At 65.4% G+C, this 21,944-nt stretch overlaps 5 protein-coding genes across 6 annotated transcripts; 3 read left to right on the top strand and 2 right to left on the bottom strand.

Annotated features, from left to right (window-relative positions):
- The first annotated feature begins 480 nt into the window (after positions 1-480).
- On the top strand, positions 481-7,835 carry SNTB2 (syntrophin beta 2). The gene is made up of 7 exons (XM_069027042.1): positions 481-1,000; positions 4,512-4,722; positions 5,135-5,345; positions 5,795-5,937; positions 6,080-6,276; positions 6,359-6,540; positions 6,738-7,835. Exons 1-7 carry the CDS (start codon positions 481-483, stop codon positions 6,828-6,830), a joined length of 1,557 nt encoding a protein of 518 aa, XP_068883143.1. The 3' UTR covers positions 6,831-7,835.
- Positions 7,836-9,178: 1,343 nt separating this feature from the next.
- VPS4A (vacuolar protein sorting 4 homolog A) lies at positions 9,179-12,992 on the top strand. Its single transcript, XM_069027190.1, has 11 exons — positions 9,179-9,295; positions 9,621-9,732; positions 9,805-9,952; positions 10,069-10,130; positions 10,386-10,505; positions 10,618-10,774; positions 11,439-11,587; positions 11,691-11,772; positions 11,850-12,069; positions 12,177-12,317; positions 12,589-12,992. Exons 1-11 carry the CDS (start codon positions 9,275-9,277, stop codon positions 12,688-12,690), a joined length of 1,314 nt encoding a protein of 437 aa, XP_068883291.1. The 5' UTR covers positions 9,179-9,274; the 3' UTR covers positions 12,691-12,992.
- A 477-nt stretch (positions 12,993-13,469) lies between these two features.
- Positions 13,470-17,661, bottom strand: COG8 (component of oligomeric golgi complex 8). 2 transcript variants are annotated; one of them, XM_069027189.1, is made up of 6 exons: positions 17,337-17,661; positions 16,957-17,164; positions 15,981-16,799; positions 15,132-15,300; positions 14,868-15,014; positions 13,470-13,733 (listed from the first exon to the last, which is right to left on the bottom strand). In XM_069027189.1, exons 1-6 carry the CDS (start codon positions 17,648-17,650, stop codon positions 13,576-13,578), a joined length of 1,815 nt encoding a protein of 604 aa, XP_068883290.1. In that variant the 5' UTR covers positions 17,651-17,661; the 3' UTR covers positions 13,470-13,575. The 2 variants fall into 2 exon arrangements, with proteins under 2 accessions (XP_068883290.1, XP_068883289.1); XM_069027188.1 differs by lacking the exon at positions 13,470-13,733 and having other exon boundaries at positions 14,696-15,014.
- Positions 17,662-17,740: 79 nt separating this feature from the next.
- Positions 17,741-19,065, top strand: NIP7 (nucleolar pre-rRNA processing protein NIP7). Its single transcript, XM_069027193.1, has 5 exons — positions 17,741-17,822; positions 18,136-18,222; positions 18,305-18,443; positions 18,517-18,657; positions 18,736-19,065. The coding sequence occupies exons 1-5, from the start codon at positions 17,767-17,769 to the stop codon at positions 18,853-18,855; spliced, it is 543 nt and encodes a 180-aa protein (XP_068883294.1). The 5' UTR covers positions 17,741-17,766; the 3' UTR covers positions 18,856-19,065.
- An 82-nt stretch (positions 19,066-19,147) lies between these two features.
- TMED6 (transmembrane p24 trafficking protein 6) lies at positions 19,148-21,931 on the bottom strand. Its single transcript, XM_069027191.1, has 5 exons — positions 21,579-21,931; positions 21,116-21,487; positions 20,261-20,387; positions 19,942-20,093; positions 19,148-19,785 (listed from the first exon to the last, which is right to left on the bottom strand). Exons 2-5 carry the CDS (start codon positions 21,308-21,310, stop codon positions 19,561-19,563), a joined length of 699 nt encoding a protein of 232 aa, XP_068883292.1. The 5' UTR covers positions 21,311-21,487; positions 21,579-21,931; the 3' UTR covers positions 19,148-19,560.
- Positions 21,932-21,944: the final 13 nt, after the last annotated feature.

The following is a 21,944-nucleotide window of genomic DNA, read 5'->3' as shown; positions in this document are numbered from 1 at the left end:
TCCTCATATCCCTCCAGTGTTCCTCCCCGGCGCTGTGGGGACAAGGTGACACCCCAAATTCCGTCCCTTCTCCCTGCCAGTGTCTAATCCCAGTGTTGGCTTCTCTCTCCCCAGCGGCCGCGTGGGTCCGTGGGTGCTGCCTGGGGCCGGGAAGCCTCGTTCCCTAAGGACGGGGCTCTGTGAGTGTTGCGTGGGGCAGGGCAGCGTCATTCCCTCAGGATGGAGGGAGGGAGACCGGGAATCCCAGGAGGATTAAGGGAGATTTGAAGCGCAGGTCGTGAAATAAATCGCAGCGCGCGAAATAAATCTCGGCGCCAGACATGGCGTGCGGGGGCGTGGCTCCTTGGGCCCCACCCTCCGGCGCGACCAATCACAGCGGCGGCGGCTTAGCCGCCACCTCTGCGATTGGTGGTTCGGGAGGCGGGGGCGGGGCGTCCCCACCCCGGCCCCCCCGGCCCGCCGAGCCTACCGCAGCGCGCCATGCGGGCGGGGGCGGGGCCGGGAAGCCGCGCCCCCTCGCCGGGCCACGCCCCTTCCCCGGTGAGCGGCGGCGGCGGCGGCGGCGGCGGCATGGCCGTGTGGACCCGGGCTTGTAAAACGGGGCTGCTGGAGCTGCTCCTCCGGGAACGCTGGGTCCGTGTGTCGGCGGAACTGACCGGGGAAACGCTGAGCTTAACGGCGGAACCGGGAACCGGCGATCCGTCGGTGGTGAACGGCGTGGTGAACGGCAACGCGGAGGCGGCGGCACCCGGTGGCGTGAGGAGGGTGCGGGTGGTGAAAGCGGAGGCGGGAGGGCTCGGGATCAGCATTAAGGGAGGTCGGGAGAATCGGATGCCGGTGCTGATCTCACGGATCTTCCCGGGATTGGCGGCGGAAAGGAGCGGGGCGCTCCGGTTAGGCGACGCCATCCTCGCTGTTAACGGCGTCGATCTCCGCGATGCCACCCACGATCAAGCTGTGCAGGCGCTGAAGAGAGCCGGGAGGGAGGTCATCCTTGAAGGTAACGCCTAAACCCCTTCCTTTCCCTCGAATCCCCGGTACGGGCCCCTGCTGCTCTCCTGACCCCCTCCCTGCTGCTCCCCCGCCGTTACCGGCTCCCACCACACTCCCCTGCCGCTGTCACCGGACTCCCGGGCCCCCCTTGGGTCCCTTTTCCGGGTGTGGGACGCCACTCCCCCCACCCCAGTCCTGGCGCGTGTGTGTGTACCCCCAAAAGCCCCAACCCCCGTGGGCCCCCCAGGCACGGGAACAGGGACTGGGGTGTCCCCTCCTGGTCGGGCTGTTCCCTCTGTGGCAGGATGGGGACTCCTCACAGCTGGGAACAAGGACAGGACATCTCTGCTGATTGTTTCCCTCCAGGACAGACTTGGGTCCCTCAGAGACAGATCTGGGGTCCCCGGGGACAGACCTGGTGTCCCCCAGGATAGACTTGGTGTCCCCTGGCTGTGGCGTCCCCTGGCTGAGGCGTCCCCCTGAACAGGTTGTCCCCTATCCTTGGTGACAGAATCCCCAGGCTGGCTGACTGTCCCCAGGGAGGGCTGCGACCCCGGGCGCTGGTTCGGGATCTGCCCGTGTCCCTGCGCGCTCAGCCTCCCCGCAGGCTCGGTGTCCCTGTGGGCCCTGTGCCCACGGCACGGCTGGCTCGGGACTGGCCTGACAGAGCCACCGGCTCCTGCCCGACCTGTTCCCGGCAGCCCGACAAGCTCGGGCAAGACCTGCCCAGCCCAAGGCACGGCATGGGGCTCGTGCCATGGGGCACTGCGAGGACACGAGCCACCTGTGCCGTGGGTCAGGGTGCCCCATACAGTGCTGGGGTGCCACACACTGTCCAGGTGTCCCGGCACGTCCGTCTGTCCTCCGCTGCACAAGGCTCCTCCATGGACACGGTGCCCGTTGGGCACAGGGTATGGGGACGGGTGCTGCTGCTTTCTCACCTGCTCCTGGCACACTGTGCTGGCACGAGGGGACGTGGCTGGGCTCCCTGGTGTGGGCACACCTGGTGCGAGGTGCTTGGCCGCGGCTGGAGCACAGCAGGGGCTGAGGTGGAGCGGTGGTGTTGGGCTCGGTGCTTTGGCTGGGGCTGCTGTCGGACACAGCGAGAGTCCCCACGGGACCCTGCGCCGGATTCAGTGCGTCCTTCCTCGGGCTGCCTGGCTGTTTGATCCTGTCCCACAGGAGCTCCAGCCCCATGCTGTGTTTGTCCCTGACTTCCGCCACGGGCATGGGCACCGCAGCAGACGCCTCTTCCCTTCCTTTCCCTTCCTTTCCCTTCCTTTCCCTTCCTTTCCCTTCCTTTCCCTTCCTTTCCCTTCCTTTCCCTTCCTTTCCCTTCCTTTCCCTTCTGTTCCCTTCCTTTCCCTTCCTTTCCCTTCCTTTCCCTTCCTTTCCCTCCCTTTCCCTTCCTTTCCCTTCCTTTCCCTTCTCACTTCGGCTGGGCACTGCTGGTCCGATGGCTGTGGTGGGACCATCTGGTGGTCAGCTGGTATCAGCGGGCCCCGGAGAGGAGCTGGTGGGAGACATCGGCTGTGCCATCCAGCCCCATCCCTCCTCACCAGCCCTGGAGCTGTGACCACCCTGGCAGGTGCCAGAGCTTCTCCTGGGCCCTCTGCCACTGGTGGAGGCAGGACCATCAGCCCCAAACCAGCATCTCCGTGGGGCTGGTGTCACCCGTCCCGGGTCCTGGGTTTGGCCCTAGGGCCCACGCCAAGCACCTCCCCCGGGAACCCACAGGCCCCGTCTGCTGCCCTGGGGGAAGGGAGCCCTTCCGCCCCTGCGGGAAGCCGTGGGCGCGGTGCGGCCATGGGCACTGCCTAGGGCACGGCCGGGCACGAGCCTTGGGAAACCCGGTGGGTGTTCCCTGCTGGGTGCAGGGGGCTCGGCCCCGGTGAAGCCGTGTGCGGCCGGCGCTGCCGTGCAGCCGGAGCAGCCGCCTTCCTGCGGCGGGACGGGCGAGGGGCGCAGCGACAGCTGGGCTTCCTCTGTGGTGAGCGCGTAGGTGGGGCGGCGGTGGCTGTGCCGGGGTGATGGTGGCTGTGCCAGGGCAGCCGTGGCTGTGCTGGTGCACCTGTGTGCTGGTCACCAGCTCGCCAGAAGCAGAAGGGGTGGTTGCAGGTGCCACCACCCGAGTGCCAGCCTCCTGTCTGCTGGCACAAGGTGCTCCATGTCCTGCCTGCACCGTGGATGCATCCCACTGAAAACTGGGAGCCAGTTCTGCTGCCTCCCCCCCCGGGCATCCACCATTGCCAGTCACCACGGCGCACCCACGCTCCTCTGCCAGCGCCCTGGCACAGCACTCAGGCCCCGGAGCTGCTGGCTGCCCAGCTTGGCCTCTCACCCTCCCGACTCCATCGGGGTCAGTGCCTGCACCGCAGGGTTGCAGCACTGTGAGCTGGAGCCCCCCATGGGCTGAGCTCCCTCCCAGTGCTGGAGGCAGCTGCCCACATCTGGCAAACATCTGCCAAGTGGCCCCGCAGCGGGAGCTGCCGGCCGTGGCGCTGCCCGTGGCGCTCCCTGCCCGTCCCGGCAGCGGGATTAGGGGTGCGGGGACAGCGGTAATCCCGGGATCAGCGCGACGGCAGCTAATATTAACTCGTGTGCTGCCCACAGCAAGGGCAAGCTCCTCGTGGCAGTGCTGTGGTTCAGCAGAGCTGGGGGGAAGGTGGAGGACTGGTGTTTCCTGCCCACTCCCCCTCGCTGCTGTCCCATCCTTGCCCCCCCTTCCCACTCGGCAGCCCCGCAGTGAAGGATTGGCAGCAGCACAGCCTGGGGCACACCGCCAGTGTTGCTCCCCCTCCAGTGGGCCTGGCTGTGGCATTGTGCCGGCTGCAGGATCCTTTCACCACTTGCTCCCCAGTGCAGAACAGCCTATTTGCTGTTTTGGTTTTCCCTCTCGCTGCCCCATCTCTGTCCCCAGCGTGTCCCTCCCTTGGCCTTGGCTGCTGGGGCTCGGCGCAGGCCGGCCGAGAGCCGTGTCTGGGCGGGGGTCCAGGGCTGCTGTCAGCAGGGTGGTGCTGGGGTGGGACAGTCCAGGGGGAGCAGGAGCTGGAGCTGGTGCCTCCTTCCTTCCTTCCCGGCCTGGAGAGGCGTGTGGAGCCGGGATGTCTTGGCTGCACACCCTCCTCCTCGCCCTGTGGAGTGGCGGCCGGCTGCTGTCGGGGCGTGAGCGGCAGTGCCGGCTCAGCATTGCCTGCAGTGCTGGAATCTTGGCGGGCACAGTCCTGGCTGCTCCGACAGCGGCAGGGCAGGATGGGACCAGGATGGGCTGCAACCTGACCTCCCGCCCAGCACCATTGTCCTGTGGCGCCTTCCCCTTCCTACACTTGTGCCGGCAGCGGGATGAGCTGCCAGCGCCGTCCTTCACTCGGGACATCCCTGACCCGGACAGGGTGGGAACCCCCCAAGACCCTCCAAGCCTTGGTGCGTCACCCTATCAGATCAACCCTGGGGCACAGGGCTGTGGTGTGGGGGTGCAGGACCCTCCCCAGGCCTGACTGTCCCCCCACTCCCCCCAGTGAAGTTCATGCGGGAGGTGACCCCCTACATCAAGAAGCCATCGCTGGTGTCAGATCTGCCGTGGGAGGGGGCGGCCCCGCAGTCCCCCAGCCTGAGTGGCAGTGAGGACTCGGGGTCCCCGCAGCACCAGGGCCCCCGTGACCGCAAGGTGATCCCCCTCAAGATGTGCTTCGCCGCCCGGAACCTCAGCATGCCCGACCTGGAGAACAGGTGAGGACAGGGGCTGCCGGTGGGTGCCGGTATGGGAGATCCTGCTCCCCAAAGACCCCCAGGACAGGACTGGGTCTGTCCACCAGTGCCCGTGTGACTGAGCCTGCACCCCATGGACACCCTGGGCACAGCTGGGGGCTGCCCATCACTGAGGTCATGACCTCCTGCTTTGCCCACTGAGCTGTAGAGGGACAGTCCAGAGGGTTGGCCAGGGCCAGGGCTATGCCATGTTCTCTCCCAGACCCCTGGCAGCCCCTCTGCCTCAAAATGAGGGCTAAAATCCCTGGCAGGTGGAAATGCACGGTGGAAGCCCCAGACCAGTGCAGCCAGTTTGCTGTGCTGGGTACAGGCAGGGGCTCACTTGGCTGGGTGCTGATGTCCCACCTCAGGCCATGTCCCTGTCCCCTCACAGGCTGATCGAGCTGCACTCGCCGGACAGCCGGAACACGCTGGTGCTGCGGTGCCGGGACACAGCCACGGCCCACGCCTGGTTCAGTGCCCTGCACGCCAACATCACCGCGCTGCTGCCCCAGGTCCTGGCCGAGCTCAACGCCACGCTGGGCTCTGGCAGCCCCACGGCTGGCGGCCGGGAGGTGAAGCACATCGCCTGGCTGGCCGAGCAGGTACTCACTGATGGGATATGCTGGGGTGCTCCCAGGGCCAGCAGTGCCAACGAGATGTGCCAAGGATGCCACTGGGGCTGTGGACGCAGACAGAGAGCCCAGCCTGGGCACTGTCTCTGCTGCTCTCCCATCCGGCTGTGCCCTGGTGATGGCAGCATTTCTCATGCCCTCAGCCCCTTCTCCCACTGGGATTTTCCAGATGGAACCCCTCATCACACCCTCTCTTTTCCATGAATTCACAGCCTGAGAGCTGCAGCCGGCCCAGGCAACGTGGTGAGCAGGACCCCTGGGGGCTGCTCCCAGCTTGGTTTCCAAGGTTGCAAGGGCTTTGGATGCTGCCTGGCAATGAGGAACCACTGGGTGGGGATCCATCTGACCGTGGGCTTGGGGTTGAGTTGCTGGGTGCCTGCAGCCTCTGGTTCCCCTCATGGTGCCCTGGTGCCCGGCAGGCACGCCTGGACGGCGGGCGGCAGCAGTGGCGGCCGGTGCTCATGGCAGTGACAGAGAAGGACCTGCTGCTGTACGACGGGATGCCCTGGACCAGGGACGCCTGGGCCTCCCCCTGCCACAGCTACCCGCTGGTGGCCACCAGGTGAGCTGGGGCTGGGCCCCCTTGGGGACTGGCGCTCGTTGGCCGAGCCGTGGCTCTGCCTCTCAGAGCAGGGAAGAGACACCAAAGCACTGCCGGCACTGCCACCACAGCCCTGACCCCCATCCATCCGCTTCCCCTCCAGGCTGGTCCACTCAGGCTCCGGGCGCCGCTCGCCCGCGCTGGGCTCGGAGCTGACGTTCGCCACACGGACGGGCTCTCGCCAGGGCGTGGAGATGCACGTGTTCCGCGTGGAGACCCACCGGGACCTGTCCGCGTGGACGCGCGTCCTGGTGCAGGGCTGTCACGCCGCCGCCGAGCTGATCAAGGAGGTGATTGTGGGTGAGTGCCGCCGTGCTGGGACCCCCGGCTCCCCCCGTGTTCCCCTCCAGGGCTGGGGGGCTGACAGCGGCTGTGCCCGCAGGCTGCACGCTGGGCGGGCAGGAGGTCCAGCTCTCCATCCACTACGAGGGCGGGTTCACCATCTCCCGGGACGAGCCGGGCTCCAGCGTCCTCTTCCGCTACCCCTACGAGCGGCTGAAGATGTCTGCGGACGACGGCATCAGGACCCTCTACCTGGATTTCGGGGGCCCTGAGGGGGAGCTGGTGAGGAGGGGGCAGTCAGGCTCACCCCCTGGTTTGGGGGACTTCCTCCAGGGCTGGTCCCTGGTTTCCCCCATCCCTGCAGCATCCCAGCTGCCCGGACTCACTGGGTTTGGCTGATTGGAACCCCCAGCCCTTCGATCCTCAGTGCCCCCAGTGGGATGTGGGGGCGGCTGACACCACTCTCCATCTCCCCCCAGGCGCTGGACCTGCACTCCTGCCCCAAGCCCATCGTCTTCGTCCTGCACACCTTCCTCTCGGCCAAAGTCACCCGCATGGGGCTGCTGGCGTAGGTGCCCCGGTCCCCCCGCGCTGTCGCGAACCAGCTGGGGGTCACAGAGGGCCCCCAACCTCTCCTGCCCCGTCGGTGCCTTGCTGGGGCTGGGATTGCTGCCTTGAGAGCCGCCAGGAATGGGGCAGGACGGCTGCGGGGGCTGAGCCCCTCCTGCCCCACACCAGCGTTCCCGGCCCCCCCAGTGCCGCGGGGGGGTCGGGGGTACACACACCAGCTTTAATCCCCCCGGGGCTGAAGCCATCACTGATCTCACCACCTGTGCCTTGGAGCGGGACCAGCTCGTCCCCTCCACCCGAGGGACCCGTGGTGCCCCCCAACTCATGTCCAGGGGAGCCAGTGTCCCCCTGCCTTCGGGCTTCCCCCAAAGAGGTCACATTGTCCCCACGTGGGACACGGCTGGGGCTGTGGAACCCCCCATTGCTGCATGACAGGCTCCCCGTGCCCCGCTCAGGGTGGGGGGACACGTTTGTCTTACAGGGGGCACTCAGGGGTGCAAAGGGGATGCTCTGGCCCAGGGTCCTGGTCCCTGGGGCTCGGCCTCCCACCATGCCCCACCAGCCCCCAGCAGTGACCCCCAAATCTCCCAAAGGCAGAACAAACGCCGTGTCTCTGCCATGGGCCGGGGGCTGGGGCTGCAGGGGACCCTCCCGGGGCTGTCCCTGCCCAGCCGCTGCCGCCTGTGCCCCTCCACCGGGGCCCCCGGGGCAGGACATGTAGATTGATGCACTTTTCGCTTTTTGTACTTTCCCTGCCCTTGGGGGCAGCTCCCACACTTTGGGGGGCTGGGGAGGCCCAGGTGGGACCAGAGTGCGACCCCCAGGGCTCCCCCCTCCTACTGGGACCCCAGTACCCCCCAGCCAAAGTCCTGCATGGTTCTCTGCTTCTGGGGGGCTGTGCTGGGCAGGGGTGCTGTGGGGTCCTGTGGGGTGCTGGCCTGCGGTGCTGCCCCCTCTCCTTCTATTTTTGTATTCTTTGTAAATCGCTATTTATATCAGATTGCCTTTTCCAGGGGCTCCGAGTCTTGCTCTGAGTCTGGTGTGGGGATGGTGGGAGGAATGAGGGTCTCTGTAAGGAATGGGGGGGGATCTCTGGGGAAGCTGGGGTGGTCTCTATGGGGAATTCTGAGGGGGCTGGGGCAGCTTTGACAGCAGGGGCGGTGGGGCCAGTGCAGCTCTGGGACAGGGGCACAGCAGCGAGCACAGCAGCGGGCACAGGGACCTGAGGGTGTTCGGGGAGGGGGTGTGTGTGTGTGCGGGCACAGGTAAATACCGTGCAGGCTGTGTACCTGGGCACGCGCACACACGGGCACGCGCACACAGACATGAACCCACACAGACACACATGTACAGGCACAGACACGCATGAACACACAGACACATGAACACACACATACATGTACACACACACACACACATGAACACACACAGACACACATGAACACACAGACACATGTACACACACAGACACACATGAATGCACACAGACATATGTACAGACACAGACACACGTACAGACACAGACACACGTACACAGACACGTACACACAGACACACATGTACAGACACAGACACACATGTACAGACAGACACATGTACGCACACAGACACATGTACGCACACAGACACACATGAATGCACACAGACGCACATGTACAGACACACATGAACACACAGACACACATGAACACACAGACACACATGAACATACAGACACATGTACACACACAGACACACATGTACACACACAGACACACATGTACACACAGACACATGTACAGACACAGACACACATGTACAGACACAGACACACATGAATGCACACAGACGCACATGTACAGACACACATGAACACACAGACACACATGAACACACAGACACACATGAACATACAGACACACATGAACATACAGACACATGTACACACACAGACACACATGTACACACAGACACATGTACAGACACAGACACACATGTACAGACACAGACACACATGAATGCACACAGACACACATGTACAGACACACATGAACTCACACAGACACACGAACACACAGACACACATGTACAGACACACACACGAACACACATGAACGCACATGTACACACACCCCCCCCCCCCGCACGTGTTTTTGGGGGTGTCCGCGCGCACCCGGGGCCCGCGGGCGGGGCCAAACCAAGGCACGCCCCAGCGGCATGTCGCCGGTAAACGGGCGTGTCCGTTTGAGGCCCCGCCCCGTGGCGGCAGACGTCACTCGACGGGCGCGGATCTCCCGGGCCGCGCCCCCTGCGGGCGGGGCTGGCCGCGCGCACCGGGCGCGGTTCCGGCGGCGCCGCCAGGGGGCGCGGGGCCGTGCGCAGCCGCAGTCGGTGCCGCTGCCGCCGCCGCCGCCGCCGCCGCCGCCGTCGTCCCGGGGCCGCCGGAGCGGCCGCACCGGGCGATGCGATGACAACGTCCACCCTGCAGGTATCGACCGCGGGCACCGGGAGGAAGACGGGGCTGGGGCTCCGGCCGCGCCGACACCGCCCTTCCTTCCCGCGGGGTCTGCGCACGGCCCGGCGGACAGGCCTCACCGGGCCCCGGCGCCGTGCCGGCCGGGGAAAGGCCTCACCCGGTGCCGGTGCAGAGCCCCGCTGAGGTCGCCGAGCCCTGCTGAGCCCCGGTGCCGGCGCGGTGGGAAGGGAGGTGGGCGAAGCGGAAGAGCCCCGGTGCGAGCGGGCCCGGCCCGGCCCCTGGCGCTGGGGAGGGGCTCCGCCGGTGCCCGGTGCTCACGGCGCTCCCCTCCTCGCAGAAAGCCATTGACCTGGTCACCAAAGCCACTGAGGAGGACAAGGCCAAGAACTACGAGGAGGCACTGCGGCTGTACCAGCACGCCGTGGAGTACTTTCTGCACGCCATCAAATGTGAGACCGGCCGGGGGGCTCGGGGGGCTCGGGGCTCGGGGGGCTCCGGGTGACGCCTGCGGGTCCCTGCAGATGAGGCTCACAGCGACAAGGCCAAGGAGAGCATCCGAGCCAAGTGCATGCAGTACCTGGACCGGGCGGAGAAGCTGAAGGAGTACCTGCGGAGCAAGGACAGGCATGGCAAGAGGCCCGTCAGAGAGGCACAGAATGACAACAAGGGGTGCGTGGGGGACGAGAGGGGCGAGGGATCCCCTTGTCTGGCCACGGAGCTGGCAGGAACCCCCCCTTGCTACACCAGTGCTGGTCCTGCTCCTGAACCCTATTCTCTGTCCCCAGGAGTGACAGTGACAGCGAGGGAGAGAACCCCGAGAAGAAGAAGCTGCAGGAACAGCTGATGGGTGAGAGAGGCTGTGGTCGGTCCGACCCTTTGGGGTTGAGGAGGGATTCACTGACAGCCCAGTCAAGGGGCAGCTGTGGGGAGGGGGACAGGCTGTGGGACTGGGGCCCAGGGGTGCATTCCTGTGGCTTGGTAGCCCCAAACAGCTGCTGTGCTGAGGGGAGGTGGGACTGGGGGTGTGGGCAGGGACTCTGGCTCTCACTGCTCTCCATGCCCATCTTTGTGGGGCCATGTGAGCAGAGTCACGCCCTCACAGGTGCCATCATGATGGAGAAGCCCAACGTGAGGTGGAGTGATGTGGCTGGGCTGGAGGGAGCCAAGGAAGCCCTGAAGGAGGCCGTGATCCTGCCCATCAAGTTCCCACACCTGTTCACAGGTGAGGCCATGGTAGTGGGAAGGGGCTGTGCAGGAGGTGACCCCTCCCTGGATGATCCCAGCACAGATCTGGGTGCAGGGATGGGCAGGCCTGACCCTGGTCTCTGCCGCAGGGAAGCGCACGCCGTGGCGCGGGATCCTGCTCTTCGGGCCGCCTGGCACTGGGAAGTCCTACCTTGCCAAGGCCGTGGCCACTGAGGCCAACAACTCCACCTTCTTCTCTGTGTCATCCTCCGACCTGATGTCGAAGTGGCTGGGGGAGAGTGAGAAGTAAGTTGGCAGTAGGGACACATGGCCACAGCCTGGCTCCCGGCTGGCCAGGCTGGGGCAGGAGCCACCAGCATCAGTGAACCCCAGTAATGGGGCTGTTAAAGAAGAGTTGGGAGCTGGTGCCTTCAGAGTGGGACTCTGAGCAAAGCAAACCCTGGGCCTCTTTTCGCTCACAGCCTGTGCCCCTCCAGCTTTACAGACCTCTCAGTCCAACAGCAACTTTAAGCTGGGGTCTTCTAACACGTAACTGGATTCTGTTTCCTTGTCTCAATTAACTGCTCTCATGCTCCAGCTTGGGGCAGCTTTGTGGCCTTCCAGAGTTGCAGGTCTTACTGAAAGGTTTCCGATCTGTCCATGCTCAGAGTTCATTTACAGCTCACTTACAGCAAGCTTTGAGCAGGGCCTACCCCTGCCAAGCTGTGAGCAAGTCATAATTAAACTTAACTCTACACTATTAATTTCTGATACACTATAATTAGACTTATTTTAATCCCCAACAGGGTCCCAGGGGAGAGCACAGCCCCTTGAAGGGCCCCACAGCCCCTGGTCTGGCACTTCCCTTGCTGCCAGTGTGGGGTTCCCTGGATGGGAGGAACATGGGGCTGCCAAGGGGGTGCTAAGGAGGGTCTCTGAGCGGGGACCCCATCCCCTGCTTTGTCCCCAGGCTGGTGAAGAACCTGTTTGAGCTGGCAAGGCAGCACAAGCCCTCCATCATCTTCATTGATGAGGTGGACTCACTGTGTGGCTCCCGCAATGAGAACGAGAGCGAGGCGGCCCGGCGCATCAAGACCGAGTTCCTGGTGCAGATGCAAGGTGGGTGGGGGCCCGTCCAGGGATGGGTGGGAGCAGGATGAGGCAGGCGGAACCTGGCGATTCAGAGAGCCCCTGGAGATTGCTCTGAGCCATCTGCCTGCAGGTGTGGGAAACAGCAGTGACGGGATCCTGGTGCTGGGTGCCACCAACATCCCCTGGGTGCTGGACTCAGCCATCAGGAGAAGGTGAGCCCCACATGCAGCCCCTTGTGCCAGCCCCCCCCGGCAGGGCTGGAATTGGGGCTCACCCCTCGTGCTGCCAGGTTTGAGAAGAGGATCTACATCCCCTTGCCCGAGGAGGCGGCGCGGGCCCAGATGTTCCGGCTGCACCTGGGGAACACCCCGCACTCCCTGACGGACGCCGACATCCAGGAGCTCGCCCGCAAGACCGACGGCTACTCAGGGGCCGACATCAGCATCATCGTGCGGGACGCCCTGATGCAGCCCGTGCGCAAGGTGCAGTCGGCCACGCACTTCAAGAAGGTGAGTGGGGGCTGCCGCAGCCCAGGCTGGTCTTGGGAAGGGGTGGGCACTGTGGCTGCTGTCCCCCCACCCCGAGCTCTGTGCCACGTGCCACTGGCTCTGTGCAGGTCCGTGGCCCCTCCCGCACTATCCCCGGCGTCCTGGTGGATGACCTCCTGACGCCATGCTCGCCTGGTGACCCCGGGGCCACCGAGATGACCTGGATGGAGGTGCCCAGTGACAAGCTGATGGAGCCCATTGTCTGTATGGTGAGTGTCCCCTCCGCAGCTTCAGCCCGGCCACTTCACTCTTCGTTCTCTGTGGCTCCAGGGGGTGGACACAACCCCCCAGTCTACCCCCCTGGAGTCCTGAGCCCCCCCAAAGGATGTCCGGGTGACAGGAAAGGGCCTTGGGTCTGCCAGGCAGCTCCCACCTGCAGTCAGTGCTGCTGCCATGGGGCAGAGGTGCCCCACTGCCGTGGGGGTTCCTATCCCATGCTCTACCCGGTCTGAGCCACGTGCCCACCCGCCTGTGTTACAGTCAGACATGCTGCGCTCGCTGGCCACCACCCGCCCCACTGTCAACGCCGAGGATCTCCTCAAAGTGAAGAAATTCACGGAGGACTTTGGACAGGAAGGTTGAGGGGGGCATGGGGGGTGTGGGGTTGGGGCAGCTGCAGGCCCCACTGTGCCTCCCTCCCCGGCCGTGCCAAACCGACTCATGTTCGCTCACTCCTGCCCCATTGCACTGCAGCACCCGGCAGGCGTGGGGACACGGCCCGGGGGGCTCACACTACGGGGGGTGGGTCTGAGCATGGCCTGGGCAGCCGGGTCCCCCCTCAGCTGCACCCCACTCTTCTTCCTGCTCTTTTTTTATTTTTTAAATTAATGCTGCTTTGGGTTCTGTCTTGTTTATATGAAAATAAAAACAATCTGAGAGCTTCAGGCAATGCCTGGCCACTCCCCAAGGCTCTGCCCACATCAGGGGGCTCTGCCCAGCCCCCCACCCCCTGAAATGCAATGACCCAGGGCCAAGGCCTCTGCCTGTCCCAAGTAGGTGGGGGTTCCTCGTGCTCCCCCCATCCCAGACAGGAATTTGTGCCTACAGCAGGGGCTACTTGGATGAAGCAGCCACCAGCTGATGATGCCCACCAGCCCACACCCCATGTCCCCCTGTGCAGTTGCTGGGCTCCCCTCAGTATTGCTGCCCCCCATGCTGCGCCCAGCTGCTGCCCACGCTCTGACCATGAGCCCCAAACAAGCTCCAGATGGGAGGATCCCCCCTTCGCCCCTCCCTTGCACAGCCTTGGCAGCAGGTTGTTCCTAGACCCACAAAACAATTCCCAGTGCCCAGGGGAGTGTGGGCCGGATCCCCGGCTGTCTCCCTGTGCGCACGGTGGGCAGGAAGGGCCGGAGCCACGCTGAGGCCACAGGTCTGTATTGGCTGCAATAAAGCTGAGTGGGAGCCCCCAGAGCTGCACTGGTTCTTTCACCAGGGTCAGGGCAGCCACGTGTGGGCACAGTAGGGTCAGTCCAGCAGCTCCATCCAGCCCACATTGGTGAAGGTGCGGGGGTCCATGCGGTCGACGTAGAGGATCCCATCCAGGTGGTCCATCTCGTGCTGGATGATCCGGGCGGCCCAGCCCGACGCCTCCCAGCTCACCGGCACCCCGAGCTCGTCCACGCCTGTGGCCGGGGTAGCGGGGGGTTGGGGGGGTGATTAAGGGGAAAAAAAGGGGTACCCGGATGAGAGTGGGAGGATCTGTGAGAGAATAGGGGACCTGTGTGTGGTGGGATTTGTGAGAGAGTGGTGGGATCCATAACGGAACAGGGAACCCATCAGAGAATTAAGGGACCCGTGTGAGAGTGGGGGACCCGCGTAAGAGAAGGCGACCGTGTGAAAGTGGGGCAGGTGCAGGTCCCACCCTGGACAGGGCGGGTCGGTCCGTACCGGAGACATGGACGGCCCAGTGCCGCGGGACGTAGGCGGAGAAGCCGTGGATGCTGGCGCAGCCCTCGGGGGCGGTGACGAGGCGGGTGTCGAGGACGCGGAGCGCGGGGTTGACGAGAACGCGGAGCGGGAAGGGCTCGATGCGGTGCGCTCGGCGCAGCGCCGGCGGGTACCGGGCGCAGCGGGCGGGCGGCAGCTCCGCGGCGAAGACCCTCAGGGGCACCCCGAGCTGCGGAGCGCTCAGCCCCAGGCACGGCCGGCCCCGCAGCCCGGCCGCCAGCGCCGCCGCCAGCCGCCGCAGCTCGGGGCCGCCCAGCTGCTCCGGGGACACGGCGGCGGCGGCGCCGCGCAGCACCGGGGCTCCCACCTGCACCGGCTCGGCGAACGGCGGCACGGGCGGGCCCAGCACCCGCCGCCGCAGCGCCCGCCAGTACGAGCGCTCCCGCCGGTCCCAGCCCGCCGCGTGTCCGCAGCCGCGGGCCGGGAGCACCGGGGGCCCCGAGAGGGCCGGGAGCACCGGGGGCCCCGAGAAGGCCGGGAGCACCGGGGGCCCCGGGCGGGCCCGTCCCAGCGCCGCCGCCCGCCCCAGCGCCGCCGCCATGGCGCCCCGCGTGCGCGCGCACCGCGCCGGAACAGCGCCGCCTGGCGGCCCCGGCGCGGCAGGGACCGGGGCGGGCGGACCGGGGCGGGGGTCCGGGGCGGGGGTCCGGGGCGGGCGGACCGGGGCGGGCGCGGCGCTGCACGGGTCGCTCCCGCGGGGGGACACGGCCCGGCCACGCCGCAGCCCGGCTACCCCGTGCCCACCGAGTCACCCGGCAGCGCGGCGTTCCCGGCGGGGCTCTCCGGGGGCTCGGTGGGCACGGCCGCGCGTTCCTCTTCCGGGTCCGGGGCGGTCTCCGGGGACGGCTCCTCCTCGCCCGGTGCCGGCGGAAGGAGGAAAGCCAGCGGCTCCCGGAGCGCGGCCACGTCGATGCGGCCCAGGTGGCCGAAACGCTGCAGCTGCGTGGGGGGGACACCTTGGGGATGGGGAGAGAGGGGTCAGGGGAACAAGAGCAGGACAGGGCCCACTAAATGCCAGGGGGAAGCCACAGGTGTCCTCCCCCCCCAATGAAAACCAAGCCCTGAGATCTCACCCAGTGCCTGTGCAATCTGTGCTGGAGGGAAGAGCACCTGGAGGCAGCGATTCAGGTAGGGCAGCAGATCCTCCAGGAAGACTGTGCAAAATTGGGTAAAGAGCTCCTGCTCCCGCCCACTGAAAGCAGCCTCCTCAGCACGGTGGAAGGCCAGGATGGTTTTGGTCACCTGGGGAGAGAGAGAGGCGGAGGTGTCACCTGATGACAGCCACATGCCCAGGTGGGCAAAAAAGCCAATGGCACTTGGCTTGTACCAACAACAGTGTGGCCACAGGCCCAGGGCACTGCCCATCTTCCTGTGCTGGGCATTGGTGAGGCCACACCTGGAATCCTGGGGTCAGTTCTGGGCCACTCTGAGATAGACATTGTGGGGCTGGAGCATGTCCAGGGAAGGGAACGGAGCTGGAGAAGGAGCTGAAGCACAAGGAGGAACTGGGGGTGGACTCAGCCTAGAGAAAAGGAGGCTCAGGGGGGACCTTCTTGCTCTCCACTACTCCCTGACAGAAGGGTGCAGCCAGGGTGGGGTCGAGCTCTGCTCCCAGGGAACAGGGACAGGACAAGAGAAAACAGCCTCAAGTTGTGCCAAGGGAAGTTTAAGTTTGATATTAGGAAAATTTCTTCATGGAAAGAGCTGTCCAGCCCTAGAATAGGCTGCTCAGTGGAATCCCCAGCCCTGGAGAGATTTAACAGCTGTGTGGATGTGGCACTTGAGGACGTGGTCAGTGGTGTCCCTGGCAGCACTGGGGGAACGGTTGGACTGGATGACCTCAGAGGCTTTCCCAACCCGCTCAGAACAAACCTGCCCCACATTCTCCCAGGACAAGTCCCAGCTCCATCCCCTGGACTCACCTCAGCAAGGGCACTGTCCAGGCAGGTGGTGACGTCCTGTGCCAGGGCGATGGGGCAGCAGAGCCGCAGGTCATTGAAGGCAACGAGGAGCCCATTGAGGAAGCAGGCAAGGGGTGGGAAGTCCAGCAGCACCATGGGGGGCTGCAGCGTCCCAGGCTGGGCCGTGGGCACCGGCACTCCTGCACCACCCCCCAGCACGGCTGGCGCTGAGATCAGCGTATAGGAATTCATCTCCTCCCGGAATTTCTCCACCGCCTCCTCCACCGCCTTCCTAAAGGCATCGGCGGCCACGCGCTGGAAGAGGGGGGCCAGCTGCCCACGGAAATCCACGCCCACCCTGCTGAAGGACAGCCCGAAGTACATGCACTGCCCCAGCAGCGAGTCCAGCCGGCCGCCCACCCCGCGGTCCAGGTCGCGCTGCAGCGTCCGCAGGAACTCGGAGACCTTCTGCAGCACCCAGCCGTGGAAGATGGCCCCCTCGCCGGGCGCCGCGCCCTCGGCCGGCACCAGCGGCTCCTCGTCTGAGAAGATGGCGCGGTACTGGGTGATGATATCGAACAGGTGCACCCGGCAGGCCTCGATGGTCTTGGTGATGTGCACGTAGGGGTCGTGGTCGGGGATGGAGGCCTGGATGGAGCTCAGCCAGGCGTCCCGCGCCTGCAGGAACTTGACGCGCAGCTCGGCCTCGGTGAGCACGTCCATGCGGCGCAGGAAGCCGATGACACGCAGGCAGGCGGGCAGCGGGATGTTGGCGCGGAGCTGCTGGATGAGCTGGTTCAGCATCAGCTGGGCCGACTGGCGCACCTCCTCCACGATGCCCTGTGGAAGAGAGAGCCTTCAGTCAGGGCCAGGCACGGGGCAGTGTGGGGCCCACGTGGATCAGGGGGTTGGGTCAGCACAGGGGTCTCCTGAATCACAGGGCTGGGACAACACGGGGTTCATCTCGGTAAGGGGTCAGGGACAGCGCAGGGCTCACCTGGATAACGGGGATGCTGCTGTGCTTCCTCTCCAGCCTGCGCACGTAGGCGGTGAGCTCCAGCGCCTCCTCGTAGTAGCCATTACGGACGCAGGTGTCCATGAGCTGTGGGATCTCCAGGATCTCCAGGATCTCCGTGTGCCGGTTCAGGGTCAGGCTGTTCATGCGCCGGCTGCAGGCGATGGCCTCGGCATCGCGCATGAAGGTCCTGCGGCGGCGGCATGGGATCAGCAAGAGAGTCCTCCCTGCAGCGGGTGGATCCCGGGACCCTCCCACCCGCACCGGCCCTGCCCCAGCCTCACTCCATCCCCGGCCCTTCCCGGCCCCGTTTCCAGCCGCGCCCCGCCCGCCGCTCCCAGTGCCCGGGGCCCGTCCCGCACCGGCAGGCGTCCTGCAGCGCGGGCAGCCGCTCCAGCAGGCTGCCGAGGCGGCTCTCGATGCCGCCGAAGCCGCGGCCGGCACGGCCGGTGCACTCGGCGGAGCGGATAAAGGCGCGGTAGTGCTCGAAGGCGAGGCGGCGCGTCTCGGCCCCGACCCGCGCCCGCTCCGCTGCCAACCGCGCCGGCTCCCGGCCCAGCTCCGCCAGCCCCAGCGCCGCCAGCTCCGACACATAAGCGGCGAGCTCGGCGCCGCCGGGCGCCGCCGGGCCGCGCAGCCAGGCCAGCAGCCGCGCCTCCTCCGCCGCCGCCGCCATCGCCGGGGCCGCCGCGTCACCTCCGGACCCGCCGGTTCCGGGTCCGTCACTTCCGCTACCGCCGGTTCCGGTCCGGTCACTTCCTGCCCGGCGGCCCCGCGTGTGAGGCGCGGGCGATGCGGCCGCTCACGGAGGCGGAGACGCGGGCGGTGTTCGAGAAGCTCGGGAAATAGTGAGGGGCCGGGACATGGGGGATCGGGAGGGTGGGCCCGCGAGATGCCGGGGATCGGGCACGGGGACAGGACGGGAACCAGGAGGGATGGGTACCGGGGATCGGGCGGGACCGGACATGGAGAAAGGATGGGCACCGGGTGGGCTGGACCGGCTGGACCCCGGGGAACGGGGAGACCGAGGTGGTGATGGACACCGGGGATCGGGCGGGGGTTGGCACGGAGGGGGACCGGGAGGGCTGGGCCCGGGGGGACCGGAGCAGAGGAGCCGCGGCAGGAGGGGCCGGGGCGGGCTCACGGGGTCCGTCCCCGCAGCATCGGGGAGAACATCCAGCTGCTGGTGGACCGGCCCGATGGCACCTACTGCTTCCGCCTGCACCGGGACCGCGTCTACTACCTGAGGTGAGGGGCCGGGCGGGGCGGGGGCCGGGGCAGCCCCGCGGGGTGCGGGCCCGGCCGCCGCCCAGCGCTGCCCTGCCCGCAGTGAGAAGCTGCTGAAGCTGGCGGCCTGCGTCCCCCGGGAGAGCCTGGTGGCCCCGGGCACCTGCTTCGGGAAGTTCACCAAGTCCCAGAAGTTCCGGCTCAGCGTCACGGCCCTGGACTTCCTCGCCCCCTACGCCAAGGTGGGTCACGGCCCCCGAGCCAGCCCCGGCCCCACGCCCCCGGCCCCCTCACAGCTCCGCCCCTCTCTTGCAGTACAAGGTGTGGGTGAAGCCGGGCTCGGAGCAGTCCTTCCTCTACGGCAACCACGTGCTGAAGTCGGGGCTGGGCCGCATCACGGAGAGCACGGCGCAGTACCAGGGTGTCGTGGTGTATTCCATGGCCGACGTCCCGCTGGTGAGCGCCCGGCCCCGGCCAGGGCTGCGCTGGGGTACGAGGTGGGCGACCTCCCTCACTTCCTCCTCACCCCCCCAGGGCTTCGGGGTGGCTGCCAAGTCCACACAGGAGTGCCGGAAGGTCGACCCCTTGGCCATCGTGGTGTTCCACCAAGCCGACGTCGGGGAGTACGTGCGGAACGAGGACACACTGACATAAGGGACCCTCGGGGAGCCCAAGGGAGCCTCAGGCCCTGTGAGTGTTCCGGGGTAGAACGGACCTTGTCCTGCACTGTGGCTGTGGGAAGCCCACGCAGAGTGGGATGGAGATGGGGAGAGCTGCTAGCACAGAGCCCTCGGGGGCTGCTGCCAGCACAGGAAGAGGGGCCCTGGCCCCAGCCCTTTCATATAAAGCCTGTTCCTTTTTTCAGTGCCTGTTGTCTGGTGTGGAGGCCCAAGGGGAACCAGTCCTCACCGCTCCTGTGGGGAATGTGACACACTGGGGTGTGCTTGGGGGGGATGGATGAGGTTAGGGGAAGCCTCAGAGGCTGAGGATGAGCTTCAGGAGGGGAGGGAGAGAGGAAGAGGCCAGCAGCTTCTAGGTTAACAGAGGCTGGAGGGCAGCGGCAGGCAGCAGTCGCTCCCTGGACTCTGCCAGGGGTTCCTTTATTGGGAGTCTGGTAGAAAAGGCCCATTAAGACACTAAAAATGGGTAGGGATGTGACAAACCGACACAGCACACAGAGCTCAGGTGACAGTGTGGCCTTTGACTTCACTCAGGTTGATGTCAAGGCTAGAGATGAGGCAGGAGTAGGGGGATCGCTCCAGCTTCCTCCTGGAAGCAGAATCCAGCCTTTCCTCCCACTGTGGTGGGACAGAGTGGCAGCCAGGGCCCCTGGCACTGCAGGGGGGTCCCTGCCCTGTTCTAGCACTTCTGGCTGCCCGAGGTTTGCGCATGGAAAAGGCTCTTGAGGAAGTAGAGCTGCAGCACCCCGGAGAGGACGATGACACAGCTCTGGGCCATCGACCACCAGTTGACGTAGTTGTAGTTGGACTCCAGGAGGAAGGAGTCGGCCCCTTTCCGCATCCGGGCAAAGTTGTAGAAGCGCCACATGTGGAAGGTGTGGATCTGCAGCCTCCGGATGCTCACCTGCAGGAGAGGCAGAGCTGCACTCAGAGCTGCCCGTGGGGCTCAGTGCTGAATTCAGCTGCAGCTCAGCCCGAGCAAAGGCCCTGCTCAGTGTCCTGGGCAGGACGTGCCCGTCCCCGCTGTGCTGGGGCACTCTCTGGCCTCCCTGACCCTCACCCCGATCGCCTCCAGGGTGTCGTTCAGCTCCTTCCTCTCTGCTGGCTGCTTGTGTTCCATGTTGAAGTCTTCATAGTACACACCAAAGTTGAGATACACCTGTATGAGGCCAAAGTGGTTTTGCTGGTTGTCCAGGCAGAGCTGGTAGAAACCTGCAGATGGAAGGGAAGGGGGTTGTTGGTCCCTGGGTGGAAGGACACCGGGCAGGCCACATCCCCAGTGCTCAACCCTCATCCTCCCCACCCAGGAGCAATCAGCGCTCTGGGAAGCCCTGGCCGGGCAGGCTCAGAGCTGCTGCAGGGGCCAGGGCTGGGGGGACCTGTGTCCTTGGTGAGGAAGTTGATCTGTCCTCGCACATCCTGGGACACTCCAAGCTGGAAGCCATTGGGATCACTTGCTGTGACCAGGATGTTCCTGCTGTTGCCAATCCCCGTCGCCCGCTGGACCTGGAGGCAGGGAACATCCGAGGGGAATTTGTGGGTCACTGGTGTGTCAGGGATGGAGCTGTGCCAAGCCCAGAGGACGTGTTCCTGTGGGGCTGCTCTGCCAAGCACAGAGCTGGGGGGGAAGCTGCCACTACCAGGCACAGCCATGCCCTGGCTCTCCTTCAGCCAGCCCAGTGTAAACAGCAGATGAAAGGGCTGGAGTTTCCCTGTGGGAAGGGGACAGAGCTCAGGAACATGCTGTGCCAGGACCTTCGACTGTGCCACAGCCTCTGGGCAGGCAGTGAAGGGCAGAGCTTCCAACAGTGCTGGAGCTCCAAGCACCACTTCATGGGTTTAAACGAGGTAATTTAAAAAAATGCATGGGACTGATGATGGATAGGGATGAGGTTGGTCATATTAGGAAGAAATTGTTCCCTGTGAGGGTGCTGAGGCCCTGGCACAGGGTGCCCAGAGAAGCTGTGGCTGCCCCTGGATACCTGGAATTGTCCAAGGCCAGGTTGGGCAGAGGTTGGAGCAACCTGGGCTAGTGGAAGGTGTCCCTGCCCATGGCAGGGGGTGGAAGGAAATGATCTTTAAGATCCCTCCAACCCAAACCATTCCATGATAACGACTTTAAAAAAGGCACAGTCCCTGAGATGAAGTGCACCACAGGACCAGCATGGATGGATCCAGCACAGCCATTCCCTGGCTGCTCCAGCGGCTTCCCAGGACATGTCCCCAGCACTCACCTCGTAGCTGAAGAAGAAGTTGCCGCCCTGGTGCGAGAACTGCCAGAAACACTCCACGGTGCCAGCAGGGATGACGACGGCGAAGTCGTAGCGATCGGCGCCGCGGAACAGCGGCTCCTGGCTGGAGCCGCTCAGGGGCTCTGTCCTGGGGCAGCCAGCGGGGCCCAGCAGTGCCAGGAGCAGCAGCAGCAGCATCCTCCTGCTTCCCTGGGCTCGGGCACTCGCTCCCCACGCAGGGCAGCGCGGGACGAGGCGCAGGGAGGGGTAATCATTAACTGCTCCGCAGCGCCGGGGCAGTGCCGGCACAGCAGCCACGGCTCAAGGTGATCCTGGAGCTGGAGCTCTGGCACCCTGTGCTGCCAGGGCAAGAGCCTGGCATGGAGAACAGGACACAGCTCCTTCCAGTGGGGCACCACCAACTGGCATTGCCTCCCACTGGCCATTAGTGGCCCACATCTCTTACCTGGGTACTCCTGCTGCCCGGGCTCTCCAGGGAAGGGATTTACAGAAGGGGAGGGAAATGCATGGCCACAGCCAGGGGACAAGGGACACTCAGTGCAGCACCTGCAGCTGAAGGACAGAGGGGAAAGCAGCTGTTCCCAGACAAGACTTCTCCCAGCCCTGGCTTTGCTGGAAGGCAGCCAAGAGAAACTTAGAAACTAAGTTTAGAAAGGGCCCCTATATCCCCTCCCCCCGACCTTTTTCCACAGGAATCTAATCCAGAAACTCCTGTTTCCCATTTACACTAGCGTGTCACACCATGAGGGCAGTGCTGCTCCTGACCCAACACCCCCAGAGGAGAAGGGAGAGCCCCACATGCCTGGGGCAG

This window comes from Aphelocoma coerulescens, chromosome 11, assembly GCF_041296385.1.
Source record: "Aphelocoma coerulescens isolate FSJ_1873_10779 chromosome 11, UR_Acoe_1.0, whole genome shotgun sequence".
Taxonomy (NCBI): domain Eukaryota; kingdom Metazoa; phylum Chordata; class Aves; order Passeriformes; family Corvidae; genus Aphelocoma; species Aphelocoma coerulescens.
The sequence above is the reverse complement of the archived record's forward strand: the minus strand, read 5'-3'. Positions and strand labels throughout refer to the sequence as shown.